Below are 26,626 nucleotides of genomic sequence, written 5' to 3'. Positions count from 1 at the left end.
TGTCTTGTAGCTTTCAAGCATATGAAAATTACTTGTGCATCTGTTAATCATTTCTCCTCATATGCTGGTAATGCCTGTACAGGGAAAGTTATCACACACAACTGAAAAAGAAAATCACAATATTCAAGGAAAATAAATCATTTTAAGCAAAACTGTTTCCATCCAAAGCAGGTCTAGGGGCTGACTTACTAAAGCGTTGTCACTGGGCTTCAGAGCCTGTTTACATTGCTTTTTTTTTTGGCTGTGTTGGGTCTCTGCTGCTGCGCATGGGCTTTCTCTAGTTGCGGCGAGTGGAGGCTACTCTTCGTCCCAGTGCGCGGGCTTCTCATTGCGGTGGCTTCTCTTGTTGCGGAGCACGGGCTCTAGGAGCGCAAGCTCAGTAGTTGTGGCACGAGGGCTCAGGAGTTGCGGCGCACAGGCTTAGTTGCTCCGCGGCATGTGGGATCTTCCCGGACCAGGGCTTGAGCCCAAGTCCCCTGCTTTGGCAGGTGGATTCTTAACCACTGCGCCACCAGGGAAGTCCCTACACTGCTTTTTAAATGGGCATCTTCCCATTTACGTTTATGAATAAAAACCTATCACTTATTAGAAGACAAAGAGCTATGACGAGAACTGAGAACAGCCTTAGCACGCGGCTGGCGGAGCGAAGGCCCAACACCCTCCCGGCCAGTTCATCAGGACTTGGCTGTTCCCTGTGGCATTAGCATTTCTTTACTCTTCCTGTTGGGACAAACGGGGTGATTGTTTGTGACAGGAACTTCCCAGAAGGCCCACCAGCTCTTCAACGGGAAGCATCCACAGGAGTTTGCACCCTAGGGTTCTAGGAAACCCTCAAAAACCTTGCTTGCTGTTTGCACCCATCCTGCATCGTGACAGTGATTCTTACCCAATGACAACTCCCTCCTGCTCGGAAAGACCTCCTTAAATCAAACTTGATTCTCAGCGTCGGACCTTGCCTCCCTCCACTGGTGCTGCCAACACTGGCTCTGCCAGAGAACTTCAGTATCTCCCAGACAGGCTGTTGGTGAGGACAGCTCTGGACAGGAGAGAGGGTGACCAGCCGGAGCCCCCATGACGCCACAGGCCTCCCGTCAAGGGGCCACCGACTCCCCCTGCCTGACACCAGGGCCCCCACAGCAGTAGGACCTGTGGTCACTGCATCAGCTCGGCAAAGACACGGGTGCCACGTGGAAGGCAGGGGAGCATTTCCAGATGCCGTCCCCCCAGACGGCAATCAGGGCGCCAGTGAAAAGTAACCACACCCGGGGGAGGGGTTCCCAAAGCCGGGGTGGCAGCACTGCTGCCGAAGTGCTGGGAGGCAGACGGTGCCTTAACTGAAACACACATGGAAGCTACAGGAAGCCCAGGCCAGGATGCATGGCCCCACCCCACCCCCCACAGCCCTGCGAAGCCAGCAAAGCACCAGGGGAGCCACCCGGTAGCCCACATGTGTGACCCCGGCCGGGGAGGCAGAGATGGGAAAGAAGGTGGCTTCCCAAAGGGCAGGTCCTCCCAGTGAAGGCTCATCGATTCCGACCCCACGACTTCAGTTCTTGTGATGTGTCTTTGTCACTTAGCGATGCCACCCAGTTCTGGAGCTGCCTATCCCAGGACCCTGTCTGCCACATCCCAGGGTGCCACTGGCCACCTCACACTTCACAGCATGCGATGCCCCAGCAGGAGTCCCACCTGCCTGAAAGCAGCACGTGCTGGGGTCTTGCCCAGGACCAGCAGCTTCCTGACAGGGTCTGGGCTCAAGACCCAGGGACCCCAGGGTACCGGCCAGGAGGAGCACGTCTGCACTGCCTGGAGACTACAGCTCACGACCCCCAAAGCCTGCTTCGAGGCCACGGCTGCCACTGCAGATTCCCACAAGGCAGCGTGCATACCTCATTTCCCAAAGAAACCTGCTTTTTTGTTATCCCTTCTTTCTAGCACGGGTGCAATGGGGCCAGAAGATGTGTCATGATGGTGTGAGTTGCCTCTGGGTGAACATTAGTTCATCACAGAATTTTAAAATTTGCATTTGGAGAACTAAAAATACTTTTACTGTAAAGTGGTGTAATCCTGGTGCAATGAGGCAAGTTAAAGTAACTGCTGAGCAAGTCAACTTGTTTTTCCAGAAGCATCAGGGAAGTAGATGACCTCTACCGGTCCCCTAGAGAGGAAGAACAAACTTAGTCCTACCCAGAAGTTATCATATGACAGGCAGGAACCCCAGTGTTCTCAGGTTACTTGTGCTGTGTAACCGTTACAACTCGCTGAGACAGACAGTGTTATCAACGTTTGACAAGTGAGGGATCTGAGTTGAAGAGGTTCCACAAGCCAGCTTAAGGCTCGCTTCTCTCTCCTTCGAGTCCAGAGTCTGAAAGGACAAATCAAGTCAAAGCTCCGATCAAGCCATAAACTCACAGTCTTCAAATTCATAGTCCAGCAGTGACCTTGTTGGAACACAAAAGGTGCTTATGGGAGAAACTAGCATCGCTCCACGATACCCATGCTCCCCTTCACCATCAGAAAAAGAGCCCCGCCACCCCTGCTGGTCGAGGCGGTCAGGGGTCTTGGTTCTGGCCAACGGGGTGGAAGCAGAGGCAATGTGTTGACCCCGTAAACCATCAGAGCATCCTGAACCAGCCACCAGGACTGATCAAGAAGAAAGAGACGATTTCTCTCCTGCTTAAGTCACCAGACTTTCAGATCTCTTATTTCAGCAGCTCAGCCTGTATCCTCAATACAGCACATCAAAGAAACTTAAAAACCTGCATATCCCTCTAAACTGGCTAAGAATTATCCTTAGAGCTTGTTGAACCTCATCACCTGTTTATTCCTCATTCATTTATAAGGTAAATTCATCCTGGCCCTGTGTCTGAATTCTCACAATTTCCGAATCCCAATTTATGAGATTTACCTGTAAAGTATGACAATATACCATTTCTTTAAACCCATATTCTTCCCAGAATATGTCCTTCTTTGGAAAATGCCACTCACCCATATTTAGCTATCGCAGGTGGTCTGTCCACCACCCAGTTTCCCAGTGGCCCAGGCTGGCAGGGCATCATTTGAACCAGGCGGTACTCTCTGCCCTGCTGGGTGGCTCTGGTCCTTCTCCAGCAGCTGCATCTACTTTCACACACATAAGGCCCAGCGGGGTTGCCACGGCAGCGAGCATCCTTTAAATGCTGGCTGGCAGACCGGATGCCAGGACCAAGTCGTTGATAGTCCTGTCTTGTTGGTTAGCGTTAGAGCAGACAAAACTCTTTTTATGACCATTCAGCAACAACAGCCCTTAAAAGCAGCAGAAGGGGGTGGGGTATCTGCTGGAACCCTCTGACCTATTTAGAGACCCCCAGCTTGGATGCCTTATGCTATATATTTCAGCTGCACCACACATAACCACCCAACCGTCATTACCTGAGATTTTATGACAGGTATGGGTCAATTTGTTCTAGCCTGCGGTTTTCTGCCTTCTCAATGACCTATTACCAAGCTGAGATTGATTTGCTGTGACACCTGCTGTGTCCCGTGACCAGAATAATAAACACAACCAATTCACTTTGGCCACTCCATTTCTGGTGAAGAGCTGCAGTCGAGAACGACAGACATCTGCCCATTAGGAGCAGCACGTAATTAACAGCAGTGTTTACCCACCCGACACCGAGCAGTAGAGGGGCAACAGACTGTCAGCACGGGAGACCAGCATGACCCTCGCCATCCTGAATTACGGACGCTACACTCTACCTCCCACTCAGCCTCAACTACAACCAAAATAAATACACTTTCAGGTTGAAATGACCTATGCTACGCATCCATTATTTTCTATGCTATATATTTTCATTATATTACATGTATTAGGAAACTAGGTGTTTGTGCGATCACCTGCTACAGAGGCAGGACTGGGGCTAACCTTAGATGGAAACAGATGGCATTGCCAGCTCTGCGACGGAATTAAACTGGCATATGGAACCGCGCTTTTTATGGCGTTTGGAATTTTTATGTGCGTGACCTTGTCACAGGAGCGGAATCCATCATCTATGAAAAGTCATAAAACTGACAGTGTCACCTTGGCAAACCATTCAAAACCAATTAACCGACCTCCTGCTAGACACATAAATCCATTGATCCATCCTTACAATTGGCATATAAAACATGCATAAGTGCAAACAGGTAATACTTTTTAATAGACATTTGAAAGAGTAAACTAGAGACAACACAGATTTTAAAACAAAAATAATGAGCCCTTGTCCCTCTTATCCAACATCTCAAAGCACTACTTTTTAGTCTTAGGGGAAAACTTGGAAGTTCACATAAAACAGTACTGTGCTTTTAATATACATTTGTGTATTCTAACACAAATTATACACCATTTTCAAGCAAATTTATCACCACTGTAATAGTCTGAAGGCTTTTTAGAAGCTGAAAGCATAACCCACTTAAAACTTCTGTTGCCTTTGGCAAATCTAATTATTAACATTTGCTGAATTGGCTTTAGACACCTGATATCATGTTAACACCATCAGCAAATATTTACCAAAAATTCCCAGGATGAATGCCACCATTTTAATGTTCTGAGTTGTCAAGGAATTTACAAATGAACAAATACAAATCCACACACATCGGGAAATTTCAGCTCTAACAATCAATAAATGAACAAGAGGGATCCCCCTCAGTCACAGAGAAGGCTCCCTCACCTCCAGCATCACTGAGCGTCACCTGCTTGGAGGCCCCGGGCCAGCTCCGGTCCTCTGCAGTCCCGACAGGGGGACAGAGTAGTGACAACGGTGGGCAGCAAGCTTCTAGAGCTTCAGTTCTAGGTTTAGGATCTAGAGTCCAGAAGCAAAATTAAAAGTTTCAATAATGACAGAGAAGATGCTATTTACTCTCTACATCAAGACGGTAAAGAATGGGAAAAAGGGCCCCTTTTCAAAAGAAGGAATAGATTTTGCTAGAATAAAATCACACACAACACGCCTGGCACACAGATGAGACAGCCTTGGCATCCCCTGGGGAGTCCGTCCCTGCACGGTGACTCGGTCCCAGAGCCCAAGAACACAGAGCAGTCCCCACCCCAGGGAGCTTCCAGGGGCCAGAGCCGAGGACCGCCTCCCGGTGCCCCTTCTGTCACCCATAGCTGTGTCTTCCATCTCCCCTGCATTAGTCACTGAGGCCGGGTCTGCTGTGTGGCCTTCAGGCCCTGAGACCTGCACGTCGTCAGCTGGCTGGCCCCTCACCCCTCATCCTTACGCAGCCTGCACAGGCCCACAGAGCCGCTGGGAGTCAAGGCCAGGGAGGTGTCGTGTGCTCCTGACCTTCGCTCCATAGGACCTAGTCGTCCACACCTGCAGTGTGCCGACCCGGCTCTGATGCCGACAACCTCACCACACCTGCGGCTCCGGCCGGGGCTCCACGCAGGGCATTCAAGCTAAAAGAGATTTCCTGAAAAGATGTCGGCCTGGAAACAAAAAGGCACAATAAACACAGCAGAATGGTCGGAGCTGGGTTGAGGGCCGGAGGAGAATGAATTAATTCGAGCTAAAAAATGAGAGAGGATGTAGGCGGGCCTGGGCTGACGAGGCATTAGGTGAGGGGTGTGTCCATTGAACCCTCAGCACCTAAGAGCACAACTGGGGGGTGGGGTGAGTCGTACCAATTAACCGAGGATTTTCAGGAAGCTGGAGAGCTGCAGTCGCCGCCGAAATCACACCAGGACATCAGGCGGGCCGGGGAAGTCTGCCAGGCACGGCTCCCCACAGCCGCCTGCAAGGTCACTGCCATCGCGGCTCCTGGGCAAGGGCCAGGGCGCAGGCCCCAGGCTGGTCGAACTAGGTCACCTGCCCGTGACCAAGCTGCCAAAGAGGTTCTTGGCCTTTTTCGCCTCTATTCAGAAGGCAGGATCTGCTTCCCTCTGAAAGTAATGCTACAAGGAATTTCCTAAAATAAAAGACAAGCATCGACCACATTCCCTGCATCTAATTCCATGGCTTATACAACTCAGACTGGACACTGCACCCAACTCCAGACAAAATTCAGTTTAGTTCAAGAGGAGAAGCAGCTCTGTCCTCAGGCACTTTTCAGGTGCTCTGAGAATCGTTCTCTCCCTACGTTTGATCTGAAACTAAGCCAAGCAAGTCTTCCATCCTGTGATATTTGAGAATGATGGGCAATTAACATTCCAGCTAAAGTGAGTTCCGTCACACAGCTATGAGCCTGTTTCACACGCGTGAAATTTCACCAGTCACGTGCGTGGATTCACGTGTGAGGGTTCACGGGAGGGAAGGTGAGCCTGAAGACAGAGGAGAGGCTGGCGGCAGAGGGGCTGGGACACAGCGCCTGACGGAACGCGGATTGGCCCCCCAGGGCAGGAGCAGAGGCCGTGAACTGGGAGGCAGGCGGCAGCCTGTCCACACCCCTCCTGGGCGACTCCTGGAAGTGATGACGGCCCAGGAAAATGGGAGGCTGGGGTTCGGGTTGGGACTCCATGAGGAAAGGAAGAATCAGAATTCTCCTAGAAAGAAGGCGAACCTGTGCCTCTGGATTCGCCCTCAATACTGAAGTGCATCCTCCTGGAAGCAGCCTCTGCCCCACCTGACTGGCAACAAGCAGTGCTGGACCCGCCGTGATGTGGGGTCAGCCCTTCCCTGACCGGAGCATATGCCCTACAGTCCAGCGCTACAGGCATCAGAAAGCATTAATTTGTCACGAAGAAGGACTCCAGCCCTGCTCACTATTTGGGGGAGATGAAGAACCTAGGATCTAGGATCTTTTTTTTTTTTTTTTTTTTTTCCCGGTACGCGGGCCTCTCACTGTTGTGGCCTCTCCTGCTGCGGAGCACAGGCTCCGGACGCGCAGGCTCAGCGGCCATGGCTCACGGGCCCAGCCGCTCCGCGGCATGTGGGATCCTCCCGGACCGGGACACGAACCCACGACCCCTGCATCGGCAGGCGGACCCTCAACCACTGCGCCGCCAGGGAAGCCCTAGGATCATTTTAAATGGACTGTGTTATACGTTAAGCTCGATGTATCCCTAACTTTTAGACTCACACTTCCCACTGACATAGCACTTTCTGGACTAACTCCAATGGAAGTAATCCCACTCACACTGAAGGGGAAAAATATAAAGATTCACAGCACGGAAAACACCCAAGTGCTGTAGATGGTGGAAACTGTAACTCACCACTCCACCTGCTTATTTTTCTACAACTGGTCCAAACACAGAAGCCATTGCACTTCAGAGCCAGGTACCACCCAGCTAAGCTCAGCTCACAGCATCACTCTTTCCCTTTAGCCACCCTCAAATTTTTCATTCATTAAAGCACCTTCCGGTAACCACTGAATGAATTCAATATATGCAGTGTTCCAGATTATCATTCTCGCTAAGAAGGACATTGTCACAGACGAACGAAACTCTCAATACACTTGTACCTACAAAGTTCGTACACGTTAATAGTGGTTCCATGAGCAAACCAATGAACTAGATCCAAATTGCAGCCCTGAGTGTCCAAGGCCCCCTGAACCATTCAGTCCCCAAAAGTGACTCCTTCATGCTATTTCTAAACTTTCCTGAATCTGATGGATTCAGAAATCAGTGTATTTTTAATAGAACAATATAGAGTCCAGAAACAGATCCACATACACATTTTCATGAAATGAAAATCCACATTTTCATTTCATAAATGAAAATGAGATTTCATTTATGATAAAAATAACCTAACAGATCAGTAAATAATGAAGACTTAATCAATAAACAGTATTAAAACAACTACCTAGACATTTGGAGTGAAGAAAAAACAAAAAACTTGAATCCCAGCCTGGCTCTTTGTACCAAAATAAATGCCACATGACCAAAAAAAATTTTTTTTAATTAAAAAAAATTTTAAGACACTATGAAAGTACAAGAGCAAAATTAAAATATAGGTAAAAAATTTTATAATACTAGAATGTGGAACGACTTTCTAAGCAAGACATAGACAACAAAACCATAAAGGAAAAGACTGATATATTTGACTAAATAAAGATTTTAAAATATTGATATGATTTTTTTAATTCAGTAAAAAGGTAAACTAGAAAGTAACAAACTGAAGAAAAGTTTGTACAATACAGATGACAAAGGATTTGGTTTCCTTTTTTTTTTTTTTTTTTGATAGGTAAGAAGTGGATTTCTTTAGAGAGAAACACACTCCACAGACAGAGTGTGGGCCATCTCAGAATGTGAGAGAGGCCAGGATTTGGTTTCTTAATATACAAAGAGTTCTCACAAATCAATAAGAAAAACAACCCAATAAAAATTAGGTAAATGATGTGAATGTGTAGGTAACAAAAAAAACAGTAAGTCAATAAACATATGAAAAGATGATCACTGTCATTCATAATTAATGAAATCAAATTAGAACAGATTATCATTTTTAATCTATAATATTAGCGAAGATAAAAAGTTCTGGTGATATTCAGTGTTGGTAAATTGGCAGAAAATCATATCCTAAACACTTAATAGGAATATTCTGGTTTTTGATCTGGGCATTTACATAGGTTTGTTCAATTTGTAAAAATCCAGTATGCACTATATTAAGATTTGTGCACTTTTTTGCACTAATATTATACTTCAGTATAAAAATGTAAAGAAAGTGCTTCCCTGGTGGCGCAGCGGTTGAGAGTCCGCCTGCCGATGCAGGGGACACGGGTTCGTGCCCCAGTCCGGGAAGATCCCACATGCCGCGGAGTGGCTGGGCCCGTGAGCCATGGCTGCTTAGCCTGCGCATCCGGAGCCTGTGCTCCACAATGGGAGAGGCCACAACAGTGAGAGGCCCGCGTACCGCCAAAAAAAAAAAAAAATGTAAAGAGGGACTTCCCTAGTCGTCCAGTGGGTAAGACTCCACACTCCCTATGCAGGGGGCCCAGGTTTGATCCCTGGTCTGGGAACTAGATCCCACATGCATGCTGCAACTGAAAAGATACCACATGCCACAATTAAAGATACTGAATGCCACAACTAAGACCGGTGCAGCCAAAATTTTAAAAAAAAAAATATTTTTTAAACGTTAAAAAAAATTTTTTTAATGTAAAGAATATGTTACATCACCATGAGATATCAACTTATACCTGTTAGAACGGCCATCACCAAGAAGACAACAGGTTCTGGTGAGAATGCAGTGCAAAGGGAACGCTTGTGCACTGTGGCAGGAATGTAAATTGGTCCAACGCTATGGAAAGTAATATTGAGGTTCCTCAAAACATTAAAAATAGAGCTACCATATGATCTACCAATTCCATTTCTGGGTTTATACCCAAAGGAAATGAAAACAGGATTTCAACGAGATATCTGCATTCCCTTGTTAACCACAATATTATTCACAATAGCCCAGGTATGGAAACAAGCCAAACGCTCATCAGCGAATGACTGGATAAAAAAGATGTGGTACATCCACACAACAGAGTATTATTCAGCCATGAGAAAGGAAGACATCCTCCCATCTGTGACAACATGGATGGACCTTGAGCCCATGATGCTACATGAGGTAAGTCAGACAGAGAAAGACAAGTACTGGGTGATACCACTTATATGTCGAATCTAAAAAAGTTAAACCTGTAAAAAACAGACAGTAAAATGGTGGCGACCAGGGGATTGGGGGTCGGGGGGATAAGATTGCTATTGTTCAGGGCACAAACTCGTAACAAGGAGTACATAAGCCATAGAGATCTAAGGCACGGTATAATGAATACAAAAATTGTACTAGAATTATGCAATGTGACAAATATTTATACGACTACACTGGCAATCGTGTTACAACACATAAGTGTATCAAAGTAACAAGCCTACACCTTATACCATCAAATTTATAAAAAAAAAATTTAAAGAGTAGGTTAGAAATTTGTTCAAATTCATGAAAGGAATGAAATTCTGAAGTGTAACACAGTAAGTCAAAAGCGATTACTTACCACCTATGCTTTGCCAGATCCCTTAGCTAAGCAGAGTAAAGAAAACTTCTAAACTGGAGATTCGCTTGTGGAAAGAACCTTACTTAAACTCTCTTAAGCCTTGAGATTCTCAGGGTGTAAACTGGTTTGGGGAAGAAGAGGTAAGAGCATATTCCCATATGACACGCCAGGCAGGGTTAGAGGGGATGTCTGTGCAAACTGCCAGCATCTTACAAAGGAGGGAACTGGACCCAGGCAGTTATGTGATTTGCCAGGGGAATCGAGCTAGGAAGTGCCAAAGCCAGAGTAAGCACCCACGTCTGCCAGCCCAAGGGTGACCCACCATGCACTGTGCTCCGCTGGCAAGAGGCCCGTCCAGCCGCGCTGACAGTTCAACTGCAGCCTTAGAAACTCCTAACACCTGCAGGCCCGCCATCCAGCAGGTGGGCCGTCATGATGGACCACAGTTCGCAACCTGATATTTCCTGAACCCAGTTACAGTGCTTAACACGGATCCCCTGAGGGAGCGAAGGAAAAAAGGCCTGGAAATCAGGGCTTCCTGCACATGAGCTGGAAAATGGGCAACAGATAAAGCCAAGCTCAAGGCCACTCCGCACACACAGCCCTGGGACCTGCCAAGGCTCCTCTCACACCACAAACCAGAGACAGGGGCCCCCACACAGGGCGGTCCGAGGACTCAATGCGACAACTTACGGACCCCACGCTGCCCCTGCAAGGTGCTAAGCAAACAGAGGGGACGTCTGTGTCACTGTCACCGTGCATGGTGGTGTCCTGGATGCGTCCCAGCCTCCCAGCTGATACAGCACTCTGCCTCTTCACAGCTAATACAGGCCCCTCCATCACACCTCCCCAAGCCTGGCCAGGACCCTGCCTTTTTCTTCCAGGGAAGTACTTCAAACCTGGTTCAAATTGTTGAACTAGTTTTTAAATTGTGAGAAGGAAAAATAAACTGTTACTTTAAGCACTAAGTTTGGGGTGGCTTGTCACAAAGCAGTGGAAAACTGAAACAGCACGGTGTCCGGTATGTGAGTTACACCCAGTAGGGGTCAGCTGTCTCGATTACAGGGATACTCATAAACTAGAGTGATTTCAAGACATCCCTCTTCATAAAAGGCATTCTGAAGCACTTTCCTGATTGAGAAAGAACAGAATAAGGTTTTGCTTCAATTCCTTCTCAACGGTTACTGCTGTCACTGTTGCTGTGATTAGGGCTGGAGGCAACTACAAATTATTACAGTGCTGGTGAGTTTATAGTTACTGTTTTTCTTTTACCCATGGAAATTTTTAATAAGAAAGAAGTCAAGGACATAAGGAGAAGACCCCAGCAGAGCATCTGTAACTACATGGCTCACAAGCAAGAGTAAGGGTGTGTACATGGTTAGCTGTGACACAATAACTATGATTACCAAAACGGAAGCACAGGGCTGCTGGGAGTGAAATGTGCAATAATGCAATTCACACCAACATGTTCAAGTCAGTATGTTGCTGCAATACATTCAAATCAGTAAATTACATCAATTATAACTTTAGCAAAAACTTCAAAAATATTTCTATTCTTATTGAAAAAAAATATTCTACTAGTTGTCTTACTAAGATTAGCCTAACCTGAGGTGGAGGTCTAGAAAGAATACAACTCATCTTTTTACTTTATTTTTTTTAAATTTTACAACTCATCTTTTTACACAGACGTCTTTCTTTACAAAATATTCTCAGGGCCATGCCTCTCAGGCCCTGTTAAGGTTCTATAAGCTCTTTTAAAGAGAAAAGCAACCACAGGGACCCAACACAGATATTACTTGTTATGTAAATATACTGTATACAAATAGTAAAAGTACCCACAAACTGTTTTTGTTATTCTAGAGCTATAAAATAAAGATAAATGCATTAATTAAATGAGCCAGATCACTGTCCCTGCACAAAAACCTTCCATGGCCCCCGCTGGATTCCCAGGAGACACCACAGTTCCCACACCGGCCCGCGAGACCCCAATTAACAGGCCCCCAACCCCACTTCTGCCCTCTTCCCACTGGTCACTGTTCCAGCCACACTGGCCAGCCTGCTGCTCCCACCCCAGCGTGGGGTTCCCTCTGCCAGGAGGGCCCAGCCGGCTCAAGAATATGGTCTCTGTGTTTACTTAAAGGCTGTCTTGGCGAGGACTTTCTCAAGCCCCTACTTGGAGCTGCACCTTCCAAGTGCAGGGGAGGGTGCAGCTCCAGGTAGGGGATGGGCCCACCTGGCCCATCCTGGCTTTCTCTGCAGGGCGCCTGTCACCATCTGTCACATCAGGGGCCCAGAGCTCTCAATCACAGTCACTCCTAGGATGTAGGCTCCGTGAGGTCAGGGACAGTGGGTCCACTCTGCTGCCTGCTGTGCCCAACCCCGGAGCAGGTCCATCAATACCTGAGGCACCTGCTCCGGAACCGCTCGGTCATCACATGGCCCCAACGCGATATCTGTGCTGACTGCCTGGGTTCTCCTCTCCTTGGCCAGTTTTAACGGACATTAAAGTTGCTATAGTTTTGTTACAGGAGGATCACCTGGAAGATCCAGATGTAATTTTATTTACCTTTCAAAGAGCAGCATAGAAATGAACAAGCACAGACAACCTGCAGATCCCACAGGACAGATCGGCAGGCCCACGCCTCTCCCAGACCCATCTGGAGAAACCCTAGATCAGGGACAGGTGGGGAAGCCAAACGGGGGGCCACTGACCACGCCTGGAATGCCCCTGCCCACCCCACCGCCCCTGCCATGGCGATGGAACAGGAGCCTGAATAACAACCCAAATTTACTTTCTTTTTCCTTTTTTTTAACTGAAGTATGGTTGATTTTACAATGTTGCGTCCAAATTACCTTCCAATTTTATATCGGTGTACCCGTTATTTCCAGCAACAACCAAACGATCTCTACCCAGCAAACATCTCCCCGGGTCCTGCAGTAAATTTTTACAGGTTTTAAGTTAATTACACTAGTAATGCAGGCTCACTAAATAAACCAACGCACAGAACCAAACGAGAAAGAATAAGTTATTTGTGAGCACGAATCAGGCCCAGGCGCACTTGGACGTGCATTCGAGCCCTTTCGGAACCTTTTCCTGTCTCTGCTCGGTGCAAACAGGGCAACTCTCGGTCCCTCCTCTGCACCCAGCCTCATCCTCAGACACCTACAGCCTCCCCTCCACCAGCCATGCCCAAACTCCACCCCCTTACCTGGCCATTGAGCATCATGTGACATCCCAGGGGTCTCCTGGTGCTGTTACTTCACCTCCCGCTTCCCACCCTATCAGCCCAAGGGCCCTGCTGGGCTGGAAACCCAAGGACAGACCCCACACCCCCGCGGGAAGTCATTACACCTGCTCACATGGCAGTCATGCACACACCTGGTAAGGGTCTCTCTTCATCCCCACAGCACACGATCCATTAGTGAAATCCTAATTTACTTTACACAGACGCCTTTTTGTTGTTTTATTTTACACTAAAACAAGAAGATTCATGAAATGCCTTCGTTACTCCCCACAGGGTAAGTCTGGCCGGGTTTCTGGTCTACACTGGCAGCAGGAGGAAAGGTCAAGCACTGGGGCTCAGCACACTCCCCACTCAGTGGGGAAGGGAGGGATGGAAAGCAGAGTCAGAAACATTTTCCTCTAACAGCCAAGCCCTGGGTGTCTCTTTAAAGGACAGGCTGATGATTCACTGACTAGAAGGGGAGAGAAAAAGGAAACAAAACAATGGAAGAATGTGGAGCTGAAAGAACGGAGACAGCAGGAAAACTCTGGAGCAGGACGGTGGGCTGGATGTTGACCATAAAATAAAGGAGCCGGCTGAACATAAAACAAAAGACAGAGGAAGAAAAACCATGAGGAGGTGAGCTGCGAGGTGCAGGAGGGCAGGCAGGATGCTGTCTTCACAGCTGCAGGATTTCCAACTCACCCGAGGAAACAGGACATCAGCAAGTTGGCACAGTTACGTGTCATTATAAAGAAACAAGGTTAAAGGCGCCATCCTGTAGCCCTAGCCTTTGCCATCTCAAACCCAAATCGACGTCCATCATTTTACTCCTTAATCCTTTCCCCCGCCTCATCATTAGGTTCAAAATCTAATTAAGATGGGCACGGATAATGAAAAAAAATAGCTTTTCAGAAGTTTGTTATGAAAAGCTTAGAAAATATCTTACCTCCCCAAATGAAAGATGTCTTTGAAGTATTGATGCTATGAGATTTTTTTTTTTAAAAAAAGACTTTCTTAATTAAGCTTGCTACAAATGTAAATGCCCTGGCCAATCGTTTGATAAAGGGAGGGAGGGAGGGAGGGAGGCTTTGCTCTTTTCCCCTGCCAGCAGAGGGCAAGCTTTATGTGATACCGTGTGTGTGTGTGTGTGTGTGTGTGTGTGTGTGTGTGTGTGTGTGTGTGCGCCTGTCATTCTCTGTGTCTGTGTGTCTGTGTTTGTCATTCTCTGTGTGTCTGTGCGTGTCTGTGTGTGTGTCTGTGTGTGTCTGTGTATCTGTGTCTGTGTCTGTGTGTGTGTGCATGTGTGCATGGCTGCGTGTGTGTGCGTGTGTGTCTGTGCGTGTGTCTCTGTGTGTGTGTCTGCGTGTCTGTGCGTGTCTGTGTGCGTGTCTGTGCGTGTGTGTGTCTGTGTGTGTGTGCCTGTCATTCTCCTTTATGTGATGATACCCCGTGTGTGTCTGTGTGTGTGCATGTGTCTGTGTGTGTGTGTGTGTCTGTGTGTGTGTGTTTGTCATTCTCCTTTATGTGATACCCCGTGTGTGTCAGTGTGTGTGTCTGTGCGTGTGTCTGTGTGTGTCTGTGTGTGTGTCTGTGTGTGTGTGTGTGCGTGTGTCTGTGCTTGGCATTCTCCCTCTCTCTCTCTCTCACACAGACTTCTTTCCCCTTCCCTTGTCTTCTCCAACCCACCCACCCCCGCATAACCTCTCCTTCCCTCCATCCCTTTTCTCTCCTCCCCTTCCAGGGCAGGCTGGGGTAGAGGCACTTTTTAGGAAGATGCATTTTATCTGCAGGTCCTAGTTAGAACAGTGATTCCACGAGGGCAGAAAGGAAGTAATTCTGAAGAATTCAGGTATCTGTTTCTTCCAGAAAAACGCATACTGTTGATACAAAGGCATCCAGCTTCCCAGCGTCTTGCTCAAAGAAGAGAAAATAGGAGGGAAGTGACCTCCCCTAGGTTCCGCTTCTCTCCAGGGCCCAGTTTTCTGATAACCCGGGTCACCTGGGCACCTCTAGGGAAACTGAGAGTAGCCCAGGCTAAATACTGAGTGAGCAGAAGCACAGTCCTCACCTCCAGAGCAGGGCTGGGGCATCAGGAGCAAGGAAATAATCAGAAAAAGACTCGAGACAGAAGGTTCCACAAGGAGAAGCTCGCTCCGGGACCCCAATGTTAAATCCCACTTTTCTCTTCTTTATTTCTGCTGACAAACTTCTCAGGACACCTGCAACTCTCAGCAGCTTTAGCAATTAGGTGGGGAAAATAAATCATGCGGTCTGTCAGGAAGTGGTCAGTGCTCTGTGGAAAGTCAGGACCCAGAGCCCAGGAAGGGTCACGGGAGCCCCGGGGGTGGGAGGTGGACGAGCAGATGGGCAGGTGGGTGAGCTCAGCATCTCACTCACCCCGAGTTGATTTCGGTTGTGCACCTTCAGTCCCCGCTAAAGCGTCTGACCCACATGACCAAGGCCCTTGGTTTTGTTCAGACACACCACTGCCTGTTGCTCATAAAAGCCAGGAGTATTTTTTGAAGGAGTGCCATAGAGGTAAATGAGAGAGTTACTTCCATATGAGCACAGAAAAAGATACAACCATTCAACATCACCTAGGTTGTCTTCCCACCACTTAACCCAGAAGAAGCAACGAAGAAGCAAACAGACAAATCGAGATGCTAGAACTTTCTACAAGACAACTGTCCGGATTCTTCAAAAACACAAATGTCGTGGTGGGAAAAAAAAAAAGAGAGGAACGGTTTTAGATGAGAGATGTTAAGAAGCAGCTGTGAGAAGCAAATGTAACACGTGATCCCTGACTGCATCCTGGATGTGAACTACACGACTGACACTATTGCTGTGTTCAACGTCAGAGGTGAGATGATGATGTTACAGTTGTGTGGGGGGAGAATGTCCTTGTCCCTAAAAGATACACACTGAAGACTGTAGGGGTGATGTGTCATAATGTCTGCAACTCACTTTCAGATGGTTCAGGGGGAAAAGCCAGTATTTTTTGTGTACTAGAGAGAGGAAAGCAAGAGTGACAAAAAGTCATCCCTTCTGACTCCAGGTGAGAAGGCTATAGACATTCGTTCTACTGCTCTTTCAACTGCTTTGTAAGTTTGATGTTTTTCAAAATAAAACAGGAAAGGGGAGTTAAAATAAAAGACCCCCTGCTAGAGGCTGTGGGGTCAGCAGGAGAGCCGTCAGCCTGGGAGTGGGAGGCGGTGCTCATCACCTCCCCACACCCTCCCACCACCTCAACCTTCCAGAAAATAGAGTGAGATCCAGAGCCTGTTCTCCCAGTCCTGGGGTCCATGCCCACCTTTCCTTCCCTGTCCAAGCCCTACGTGTCCTTTGAAGCCCTGTGCAAATCCTTCCCACGCCAGGAGACCTTCCAGATGGCTCAGTTCCCAGCCCCCCACTGCACTTAACATAACCTGCATGTCTCCCGTGGCGCCACGTGACACCTCCAGCATCCTTCTTGTCACCACGGCCACGGATGCTAGCTCCTGTCTTATCTGCCCAACCAGGAGCCTCTCCACCACAAGCGGGACTAGAACCCAGCCTCCCGACTTCCCACCTCCAGTAGAGCTGACACAGCACCTTATCCACCGCAGGTACTCAAGACAGATCTTGAGCAAAACCTTTTTGTCCCTCACCTGTCCTCACACCTGATGAGATGGACGACAGTCAATATTTATTGTCATCCTACTCTGTTAATTCTATTGGGCGTGGCTCCGTGGTGAGTGCTGTCGCAGGGATACTGGTGATGTCATTTAGTTCACGTGTCATTGTGTCCATGTCGTGGGAAAGGCAGAGTGCCTTGAAGACAGGGATCGTGGCTGTCCTGTCCACCTGCAGCCGCCCAAGCTCCCGGCATGACAGAAGTGCTCGATAATCAGTGAATGACTGAGTGAAGGAAAGTCTATTCCAATTTCCAACACATATGACAAATTATAAAAACTAAGACAAATGAAAGTGTAATATGTACAGACACGGAAGCACCAAAATTAGTCTAACCTGTTGGACAAAACTGAATTTGAAGACCTGTTCTAATGCGTGACCTCAAAATCTTTTCATGTCCTGGCACCTTAAAATGTAAAGTTTTCTGTTTTCCAACAGCCAGAGCCTTGGAGCAGATCTCGGGGATACAACACACTCACTGAAACAGGGACACTGGGCGGCGGTAGAGGTGGGGCAGCACGCCTGAGAGCTACAGGCAAGGGCTGGGGAGGGACCAGAGACGTTTGAAAATGCTCCACAGATGACTGATGCACACGCTGGGCTCAGGGTGAGATGCGGCCATACTGACACTGAGCAGAAGAGGAGCGAGGGCCTGGTGGAGCCCAGCAGCCCGGCTCGGGGGCTCAGTGTCACTACGCACCGGGCCCTGCTGGGAGACGTCCCGCTCTATCGTGAGTATTTATTCTCGTCCCAGAGTCACCAACGCTAAACCACACTTTCCACAGGGGTTCAGTTTAATAGAGGAATCAGGTAAGAAACGAATTACTGTAAGTTCCTAGCCTCTCTGCATCCCCCCACTCCCCTCCCCACTTCCCCCGCAAAAAGAAATGCTAGTTTCTGGGAAAGAAAAAAAAAAAAGGTATGTGTGGTTTTTTTAAATTTTATTTATTTATTTTTGGCTGCGTTGGGTCTTCGTTGCTGCCCACGGGCTTTCTCTAGTTGCAGCGAGTAGGGGCTACTCTTCATTGCGGTGCATGGGCTTCTCACTGTGGTGGCTTCTCTTGTTGCAGGGCACGGGCTCTAGGCTCGCGGGCTCAGTAGTTGTGGCTCGCGGGCTCTAGAGCGCAGGCTCAACAGTTGTGGCGCACGGGCTTAGTTGCTCCGCGGCATGTGGGATCTTCCCAGACCACGGCTTGAACCTGTGTCCCCTGCATTGGCAGGCGGATTCTTAACCACTGCGCCACCAGGGAAGCCCCTCAAAAATGAGTATGTTAACAGAATCTCAGGCTTGGACAGCAATGCTGATGGCTGCCTGGGCTGCGCTTCCCCATCCTATGCATTGTTCCTTCCACAAGGACCCCACGATTCACATAACCTTACGGAACACTTTCGGTAAGGAGCGCTCACCCTCATTCAGCCGGCTGTGCCGGCGGCCACAGCTCGGGCCGATCTGCTGGCTGTGAGCAGCCTCATGGGTGTTCGGGGGTCCCACAGCCCTTTCTCGTGAGGGTCCGGACAGGCTAGAAGTCCCCACTGCCCACATGTCCCAGCACATCCCAAGGACTGGACTGCTCTGTGATGAAGCACTAAGCAGATTCTAACAGAGGCCAGAGGAGAGGCCTCACCAAGGCCCTGACGGTGGCCTCTTAACCATGCTACTCAGCTGTGGAGGAAGTGGCAGAGATCTCTAAACTGTCGTCAAGACAACCGAAGTCCAAATATAAATCTCTCAGGGATTCCATTCGGAAGCAGCTTTTAAGTGTACACACCTAGAGGAAATAATAAAAGACAAGAAATATCCTTTCCTCCTTCTCTCCCTCCCCCTCTCCCCCTCCTCTCCCCGCCCCCCCCCCCACCTCCTTCCCCTCCTCTCCCTCCTCTCACTTTCTGCCACGTGGTGATGTGTTTTAAAAATGCATACTGGGAAGCTTTCCACCTTTGGGGTTGGAACAGCTGCTGCCTCAATATTGGTTTTGTTAGTTTTTGTGTTTTTTTTTAACATACTTTGCTGTTTTTAATGGAGTTGTTTTTAAGCTACATGTTTCATAATACTAGCTGAGATTCACAAAGCAGGATGATTGGCACTTTATTGGCAAGAATGAGACTCATGTGTCCGAAGAGTCCAACGCAGACCCCCGTCAACACCCTCCTGCCCGGCTCACTTCCACGACAGCCCGGCTTATCCCAGGAAAGGGCACTCACGAAGGCTTGGTAGAAACAACAAAGTCTACCCATGAAAGCTGCAAGGGTCAAAAATCTCTAACAGGTAGGCTAAATAAACCCTGCGCCAGTACAAAGCATTCAGGGAATGTTCCACAGATGGCTGTGGTTACATCCGAGAGCACTCACCAGAAGAAATAAGATCAGACACGTCTAACATCAGGGTTCTGAAAGGCACAGGTACGTGCCACCTGGCCCACTCCACTGCCACCTTCTGCATATGACCCTCCGGTGGGGAACCTCCAGCCCCTCGAGGAGCATGAGGCTTCAGCTGAGAGGGAGGAAAGCCTGCACCGCCCGTGCCAAACACAACCACGTGCCTTAAATGGGAAGCACATCCCCAAGTAATCACTGAGGAACAGGGACAATCACCAGGAACAAAAGGACCAGCCCCTCAGCCTCTCCAGTGAGCGAGCAGGGCTGCAGCTAAGTGGTCCTCATTCCCATCACCTTTTCGGCAGGGCCCAACAGACAGTGACGCCCACAGTGGGCATGGCTGCTAGGGCCTGGGTCAGACTGAGATTTCAGGGAGGTGGGGCGATGGCTAAAAACAGGAAGCTGAGGGCTGGCTGCATGCAAGACTTCATCCAGAAAAGACAGGCCTCCCACACAAAGAACAAAGGAGCCGGGACGCCTCTTAAAATTTTGAGAGGACGCTGGGTTTGGCACTGATTCCCTCTTCCAGCCGCGGATCCACAGGCTTCTCTCCCAAATCAAGAGAGCAGACCCAGCAGTTAGAATGGCTGTAGCCTCACCCAAGTGCTGTCTCACCCAGAGCATAGCCCTGTTTGGAGGAGCCGCTGAGAACATACCCTGTCACACACATCTTGCCCAGGACAGGACCAGCCAAACGGGGGGAACTTAAGACACATTACTCAGTGTGATAAAAAGATCACTGGCCCTTTCAAAGATTTCAAATAAGATGTCTTCCGACCTAAGCAAGACTAAAACTTAGAGCCACTCTCAATAAAAGAAGGCCACGGATATGGTGTGATGGGATTGGAGCTTCAAGGTCTCCATCTGCTCAGAAACATCTTCTTGCTCTGCTTTGGGACCGTTCTTCCCTTCCAAGCCCAACCTCCTACCAACTGAGCCACTGCAAAGGACCAGCAAACAAGGAGAGGCACTGTCTCCAGGAAATCACTGAATGAGTGCGTTCCATTCTTAGAGATAAGACAAAAAGAAGTATAGGGAGTTCCTCCAGCTTTCTCATCTCCCAGGCTTGGAATCACAGGGTAGCAGGAAATGGTACCATGTATCTTAGGCGATCATCTGCTATAGTCCTCTGCCTTAAAAGGGAAGATGCTATTATGTCCATTTCACAGACGATGCAACTAAGGTACTCGTCCAAAACACCACAGCCAATGAATGGGAGAGAATGAGAACCCAGGCTTGCTGCCTCCGGGTACAGGGCTCTTTCTACCTGATCAGTTCCTTATAGAAGGAAACAGACTCACCCCTAAGTAGCAAAATTGCAAATAATTCATGCGGTGGGACAGGCAAGTCACTTCCGACGTCATTTATTCCTGAAGCCAATCCTGACACACACAACACACGTCAAAGCTGCCTCTGATTCCTTGGGATCCGACGTTCCTTCTGAGTCTCTGAAGGGCTTCCTTGAGGCTGAAATGATTCCTCACAAGGAAAGCATGCGATTCCTGGAATTTATGTCTGGCTTATGTTAGAGAGCCTGGCAGACGGTGCAACCTACCCCTGCAACACCGATAAAGGTCAACAGAGGAAGGCCAGAACAGCATCCCATCCAAATCCAGGCCATGGCAGAGCAGGAAGAGGGAGGGTCACAGGGAAGGGGGGGGCCTTTGCCTGATCCCCTGGAATTCGAGGCCAACCGAAGACCTAGTGTAAATGGGGGTTCCAGCAAACGACAGTGAGGGGAGACAGCCAAGAGCATCGTTCTGCCCCAGGTTCCAGAAGAGCCTAGAGGGAGCCCAGACAGCCCCTTGGTCTGCGACAACCAGTCCTAACCTAGAACCATTTGTTCTTTATCTACTTCTGCACATCCGTCTTGACAGACCAGTTAGTCCAACCTTTGCTGCTTTTTTCAGAAATGGTTTTCTTGGGCGACCAGATCGGCAGAACACTAGGCATTCCTACCAAAAGCTGCTGAAAACAGGGCTTCAAACCAGCTCTTCCCAAAGAAGTAATTCTGGAATTTGATATGCGCACCCAAGAGGAGGAGACCCTTAACACCATCTGAATCCCCTGGGCGGTCCCCAGGGGCCTGTCCAGTGCCATCTGACAGGTCCGCACCACTTGGGTGTTTGTGTCTGTCTTTGTTTCTGGCTTCTTCCAAGTTTCTTCGGGCTCAGAAGGACCCACTTCGGGAGGGGAAGTGGGGACAGGGGAGGACTCTCTCATCTTGCCTTTATCCGCGGCACTAAAAGTTTCCTAGGCGCGGTTTTCTACCAGCCGTTGTTCTCTCTTCACCTTCCCGCCGGGTCATCCCCTCGCGCATTTTCTCACCCTGAACTGGGCTTTCTTTTTAAACAAGTAAATAAACCAGTTGGCCCAGAGAGGCAAAAAGAGTCGGCGCCTTGGCTGAGTAACTTAAAGTTTCCGCCGGAAGGAAATTATTAAAGGCTAAGGAGAAAGCCCTCAGAGGTGAGGGCCGCGGCTCCTGTCCGCGCGGAGGGGTCCCGGGCGCCCGGCCCGGCCCGAGCAACTCCGGGGACGCGGGCCGGCGGCGGAGGGACGACGAGTCGAGAAAGCTCCCGTTCAAGTTCGGGCCCGGAACCAGCAGGGCCTGACGGGGAGGGGGCCCGGGGGAGCGGGAGAGGGGGTGCAGGGGACACGGGGGGAGCACGGACAGGGGGTGGGCAGGGGAAGTTGGGGACGAGGGAGGCGCGCCGACCAGGGGCGCGCGGACCCGGGTCCCCGGCGAATGGCGGCGCAGGACTTACCCCGAGGAGACAGACTTTGAGCTCCCGGATGGCCATCATGAGCTCGGGGCCGGGCCGGACAGGAGCTCAGCATCCTCTGGAGCCGCGCCGCGCCGCGCCCCGCCAGCTGGCGTCCTCCGGTCCCCGCCTTCTCCTCGCTCAGCCCGCGGGCGGATCCGCAGCCGCTGCTATTTCTGGGCCGCCGGCCGCGCCGCGGAGGGTCACGTGGCCGCCGCCGGCTCCTCCCGGGGCTGCGGGGAAACCTCGGCGGCCCGGCTTCTGGGAACGCCCCCGACGGCGTCAGCCACCCGGCCCCCAGCCCCCGGGCCTGCGGCGTCCTGGCACAGGGCCTCTTCCCACCCGCCGGCCGGCGGCCTCGGACCCGTCTCTGCAGAGCCCCCCTCCCCCTCGCCCGCACCCGACCCACGGGCTGCCGGCTGCAAGGCGCCCGGGGTGGAGAGAGGACCCGTCCCGCCTGGGGTGGGGGGGTGGGGGGGGAACCGGGCCCACGGCTGGAGACTGCATCCCCCTCCGGAAAGTGGGTGATGCCAGCCCAGGCCATCTGCGGGGAGCATTTCCATGTCATAAATGGCACTTGACAGAGGCTGGGCGGACGGGCAGGAGGGTCTGAGGGTGCAGCCCACCCTCTCCCGCAGTTCCTAATATCATGGGGAGGGAGGCTTCAGTTTACCCCCACGTAGTTTGTCACTCTCAGCCCTGAGCTCATTTTTCTGTATGTAATCGAAATTGGTTCTAGAAGCTACGGTCTATTCCTCCCTCCAAAACAAGGGTGTCCGTGTCCGAAAAGGGAAGCGCTTTCTAGAGAGGAAGCTGCCATGCTCAGCACAGAAACGTTGCCACTTGCCGGGGCAGACACCCAGCCCTCAGAACGACGCTACAAACAGGGACCTTCTGCATCCTTCCGTGACCGGGAAACCAAGAAGCTCTGGCTTGAGACAGTGGAGGCAGGCTTGAGGAACTGCCCTCCCCTCTCCACCGTGGCCCACGTACCTCACCCACTCAGGCCACCTGTGTTGCTGCCATAGAAATGTCCGCCTTTCCGACATAGGTACCTCAGTTATTCATGTCATTTCAGATCAGAAAGAACTTTTTTCTTTAAACTTCATCCCCTAACCCAAACTCTCAGGCCTCTGTCCTGAGTTGCCAATTTTGATCGATGACATTTGTGGCCCCCAATGGACCACCCACCTTGACTATCTGGCTTTGTTCCTACTGAGGCCATGTTGAAGCTACCCAGCACCCAAGTAGCGCATACAATAGGGACTTCTGAGTCAAGACCTCCAGAGAGAGAGAGAGTCTGGAGTCAAAATAGCCCTCCCCCCCCCCAGAAAAAAACCCTGACAGTTGGCCACGAATTCCCCAGGGCAGTGGAGGCTTCCACTGGCTTGGGCAGGCTGTGGAGGATTATTCACTCACACAAACCTGGACTAAACTATTCAAAAAGTAGCCATGGATGAAACACAGGTCCTGTTCAGCGTTTAGATTATTGTATCGGTACCTGTCCTTGGTTTAGTATCTAAAGCAAGGACAGAATGAAAAGAGGCCTGCCCAGAGTCACCCAGCCCTGGTCACAGGGCCTCACTGTCCTCAGATTCGCTGAGCAGAGAACAGGTGCCACACAGCTGCAGAGCTGTTGTGGTGAAGCAGCTCTGGTAAGGCCACGTCAAAGTGCTTCCCTTTGGCCTTTCTTCTCACTTCCCCAAAGTCGCCAAACCAGTTCTCACTTCCCCAAAGTTGGCCAAACCAGGGTGGGAGGCTTTTCCATTAAAACTGCAATAGGTCACTGAGGCAGAACCATCCCCATACAAGTGGGCTGGCAGAATTTCTCGTTGGTTCCCCTGCTCTTCTCACGACTCTTCCCATTCTTCTCGCTTCTCCACTAGCCTAGGTGTCTGCCAGGCTTGTGTGGTTTCTGGGTTCTCCCCAGACAGTCGCTGATCCAGGCCTTCTCCCCTGAGAATCACCCCTCTGTTTATTCTGCCCACACCTACCCCCTTAAAATCTCCTCACTTGTGTCTCATTCTGACCAGGCCGAGCGCTTCACAAAGTGCCAACCCTGGTCTGTCAACCGCACCACCCCCCTCATCAGCCAGGTCACCCCTGGGGCCTTAAAAACTGGCCTCATGAAAACCCTGGTCCCCATCCCATGATCACCCGAAGGTTGTGCACCATGCTCTCCCGGGAAGGAGGGACGGTGGCTGATCCAAGATGTGTTTGGGGAGTGTCAGGTCCTGGGTGGGTCTCAGCTTCCTAGAGGTATAATGTTCCCTAGGAATGCTGTCATTATACTCTAGGATTACTGTATGACGGGCCTGGCCTGGAATTCTCTGCAAATATGAAGAGGTTCTGATACAACTTAAGCAGGGATAAAAATCCAATGGTACATAACTGAGGATTTATCCAATTTTTAAAAAATGGAACATGCAAGGTTTTCTTATGAGACTTTTGTAAAGCAAAAGGTCATTGTACTAACCTGGATTTCTGCTTTTCTGCTGCCTTGAAGTCCTCAACGGCACCTACAAGATGCAATCGAAGTGTTCAGCACATCTTGCAAAAATGTGGCCCAAACCAGCCTCTTCTCTGCCCCTCTGGTGGAATCCATCAGCCTCCAGAAACCTGCTGAGATTCCACTCACCCGTGAGGTCTCCTCCTGAGCTTGCCCATGCTCTGCTCACACCCCTCCTAGCACTGACTCAGCAACTCACCTGCCCTCCCGTCCCCAACAAGCGTCCTGCCCAGCGTCGTTCCAATAGAATGAGGCCGAGTTCAGTTCAGAAGCAAAGGAAAGCTTTATTCTTTGATCACAGAATGGGGAGGTGGGAGCTCGTGCTCCAGAGCACGCGCTCTCCCAACAGGCCCCATTGGGGCTGCTTTAGCGGGGAGGGGGCGGGGTTCTCGCCAGCAGCGCAGGCGCAGCTGCTGCTCACGCCCCCCACCCCCCATCGCAGTGCCAGGTGCTGCGTCTCTGCAGGCGACCGCCCGCCATCTTGAACTGAGTGCGCGGGACGGACCTTCTGTGTAGCGCCCTGAGCTGAGGTGCCGGCGCTGCCGTTTTGCACCAGGAACCCTGGTCTGAAGGGCCGGGCACAAGGCCCCTGCGCGCGGTACCCTGGGAGCCAGCCGACTAGACTGAGCACAGAGGAAACAAGGTTAGACTTTATCACCCACGTTCTATTTTTATTTCCCAGGAATTGTTAATGGACTTTACTGCTGACAAACATAATTAGCCACTAAACCCCTTTTACAGCAGGTCAGGGTCTAAACTGTTACCCAAATGGAATTATCTGTCTGTATGAGAGGTGCCCATAGATGAAGCAAGGATCGTCTCTGTATCACCAGGGTGTGAAAATGACTAGAATTTTCTTTTAAAAAAGAAGAAGAGGGCTTCCCTGGTGGCGCAGTGGTTGAGAGTCCGCCTGCCGATGCAGGGGACGCGCGTTCGTGCCCCGGTCCGGGAAGATCCCACATGCCGCGGAGCGGCTGGGCCCGTGAGCCATGGCCGCTGAGCCTGCGCGTCCGGAGCCTGTGCTCCGCAACGGGAGAGGCCACAACAGTGAGAGGCCCGCGTACCGCAAAAAAAAAAAAAAAGGTGATTAGAAATGGATCTTTTTACCTAGGACTTGTCCCAGCAGGGTCTTTGTCCTCTCATGCGATTCAAACGAGACTCCTGTTTGATGGGTCTGGGAGACCACAGTCGTCTTCATGACGGGACCCCGGGACTGGGGCATCCACATAACGGGATGGTTGACCTGGAATACTCACCCTGGACCTCATCTCAGAAGGTCCTGTGTGGGGATTTCTTCTAAAAGAAACAAGTAATTCACCAGCAAGTGTTTAGTGAAAGTTCACCAGCAAGTGTTTAGTGAAAGTCCACCACGGGACTGGGAAAACCACCCCATTCTTTCTTTAAAATCTAGCCAATGACAGCCATAAAACTGATCATGTTTTTTGATCCAGCAAATCTTCTTTTGGTCAATAACATGGAAACACACACAGAAAAGTGAGCAAATAGAAAGCCTGCCTGTGTGTGCACAAATAAACATGCACACAAAGAGATACATTTGAGAAATAAAAAGTCATCTCTGCTGAGATGGAGGAGTACAGCTGCATTAATTGTGGCATTAAAGGAGCAAAACAACTGAAATCTCTTAACATTTGGGAATGATTCAGCAGACTGGTGTCTTTACTCGGGTATGTTTAATGGTGTGCAGTGGTATATGTCACTTAGGTATTACATGACATGTGTGTATGATGTAGATTTAGAGAGACGTTTGTAGTAAATAAGTTTCTGTGAGTATAACATGACCCCAAAATTGGGTCTGCATGTTAAACAGTTAAGCCACACCAGTTTGTTATAACCCGTACTAAGGAGTGTGATTGCTCAATTGTATGGTACCACTACTACCTACCTATTAGAATAGCAAAATCTGGGACAGTGACAACACCAAATGCCGACAAGGATGTGGAACAACAAAAGCGCTCATTGCATTGCTGAATGCAAAATGGTGCAGCCACTTTGGAAGACAGTTTGACAGTTTCTTATAAAGCTAAGCATACTCTTAGCATCCAATCCAAAATCACGCTCCTTGGTATTTACCCACAGGAGTTGAAAACTTATATCCACACCAAAAATCTGTACACAGCTGTTTGTAGCAG

At 49.8% G+C, this 26,626-nt stretch overlaps 1 protein-coding gene across 2 annotated transcripts in view; it reads right to left on the bottom strand.

Moving 5' to 3' along the window:
• RAB31 (RAB31, member RAS oncogene family) overlaps positions 1-22,103 on the bottom strand; it is a 114,815-nt gene extending 92,712 nt beyond the window's left edge. For both annotated transcript variants that reach the window (XM_060121287.1, XM_060121286.1), the window contains exon 1: positions 21,971-22,103. In XM_060121287.1, the coding sequence (XP_059977270.1) occupies positions 21,971-22,009 (39 nt within the window). In that variant the 5' untranslated portion in view covers positions 22,010-22,103. The remainder of the gene's footprint in view (positions 1-21,970) is intronic.
• Between the last annotated feature and the right edge of the window lie 4,523 nt (positions 22,104-26,626).

This window comes from Lagenorhynchus albirostris, chromosome 14 (genome assembly GCF_949774975.1).
Source record: "Lagenorhynchus albirostris chromosome 14, mLagAlb1.1, whole genome shotgun sequence".
Classification (NCBI taxonomy): domain Eukaryota; kingdom Metazoa; phylum Chordata; class Mammalia; order Artiodactyla; family Delphinidae; genus Lagenorhynchus; species Lagenorhynchus albirostris.
This window is presented reverse-complemented; position numbering and strand designations above follow the sequence as displayed.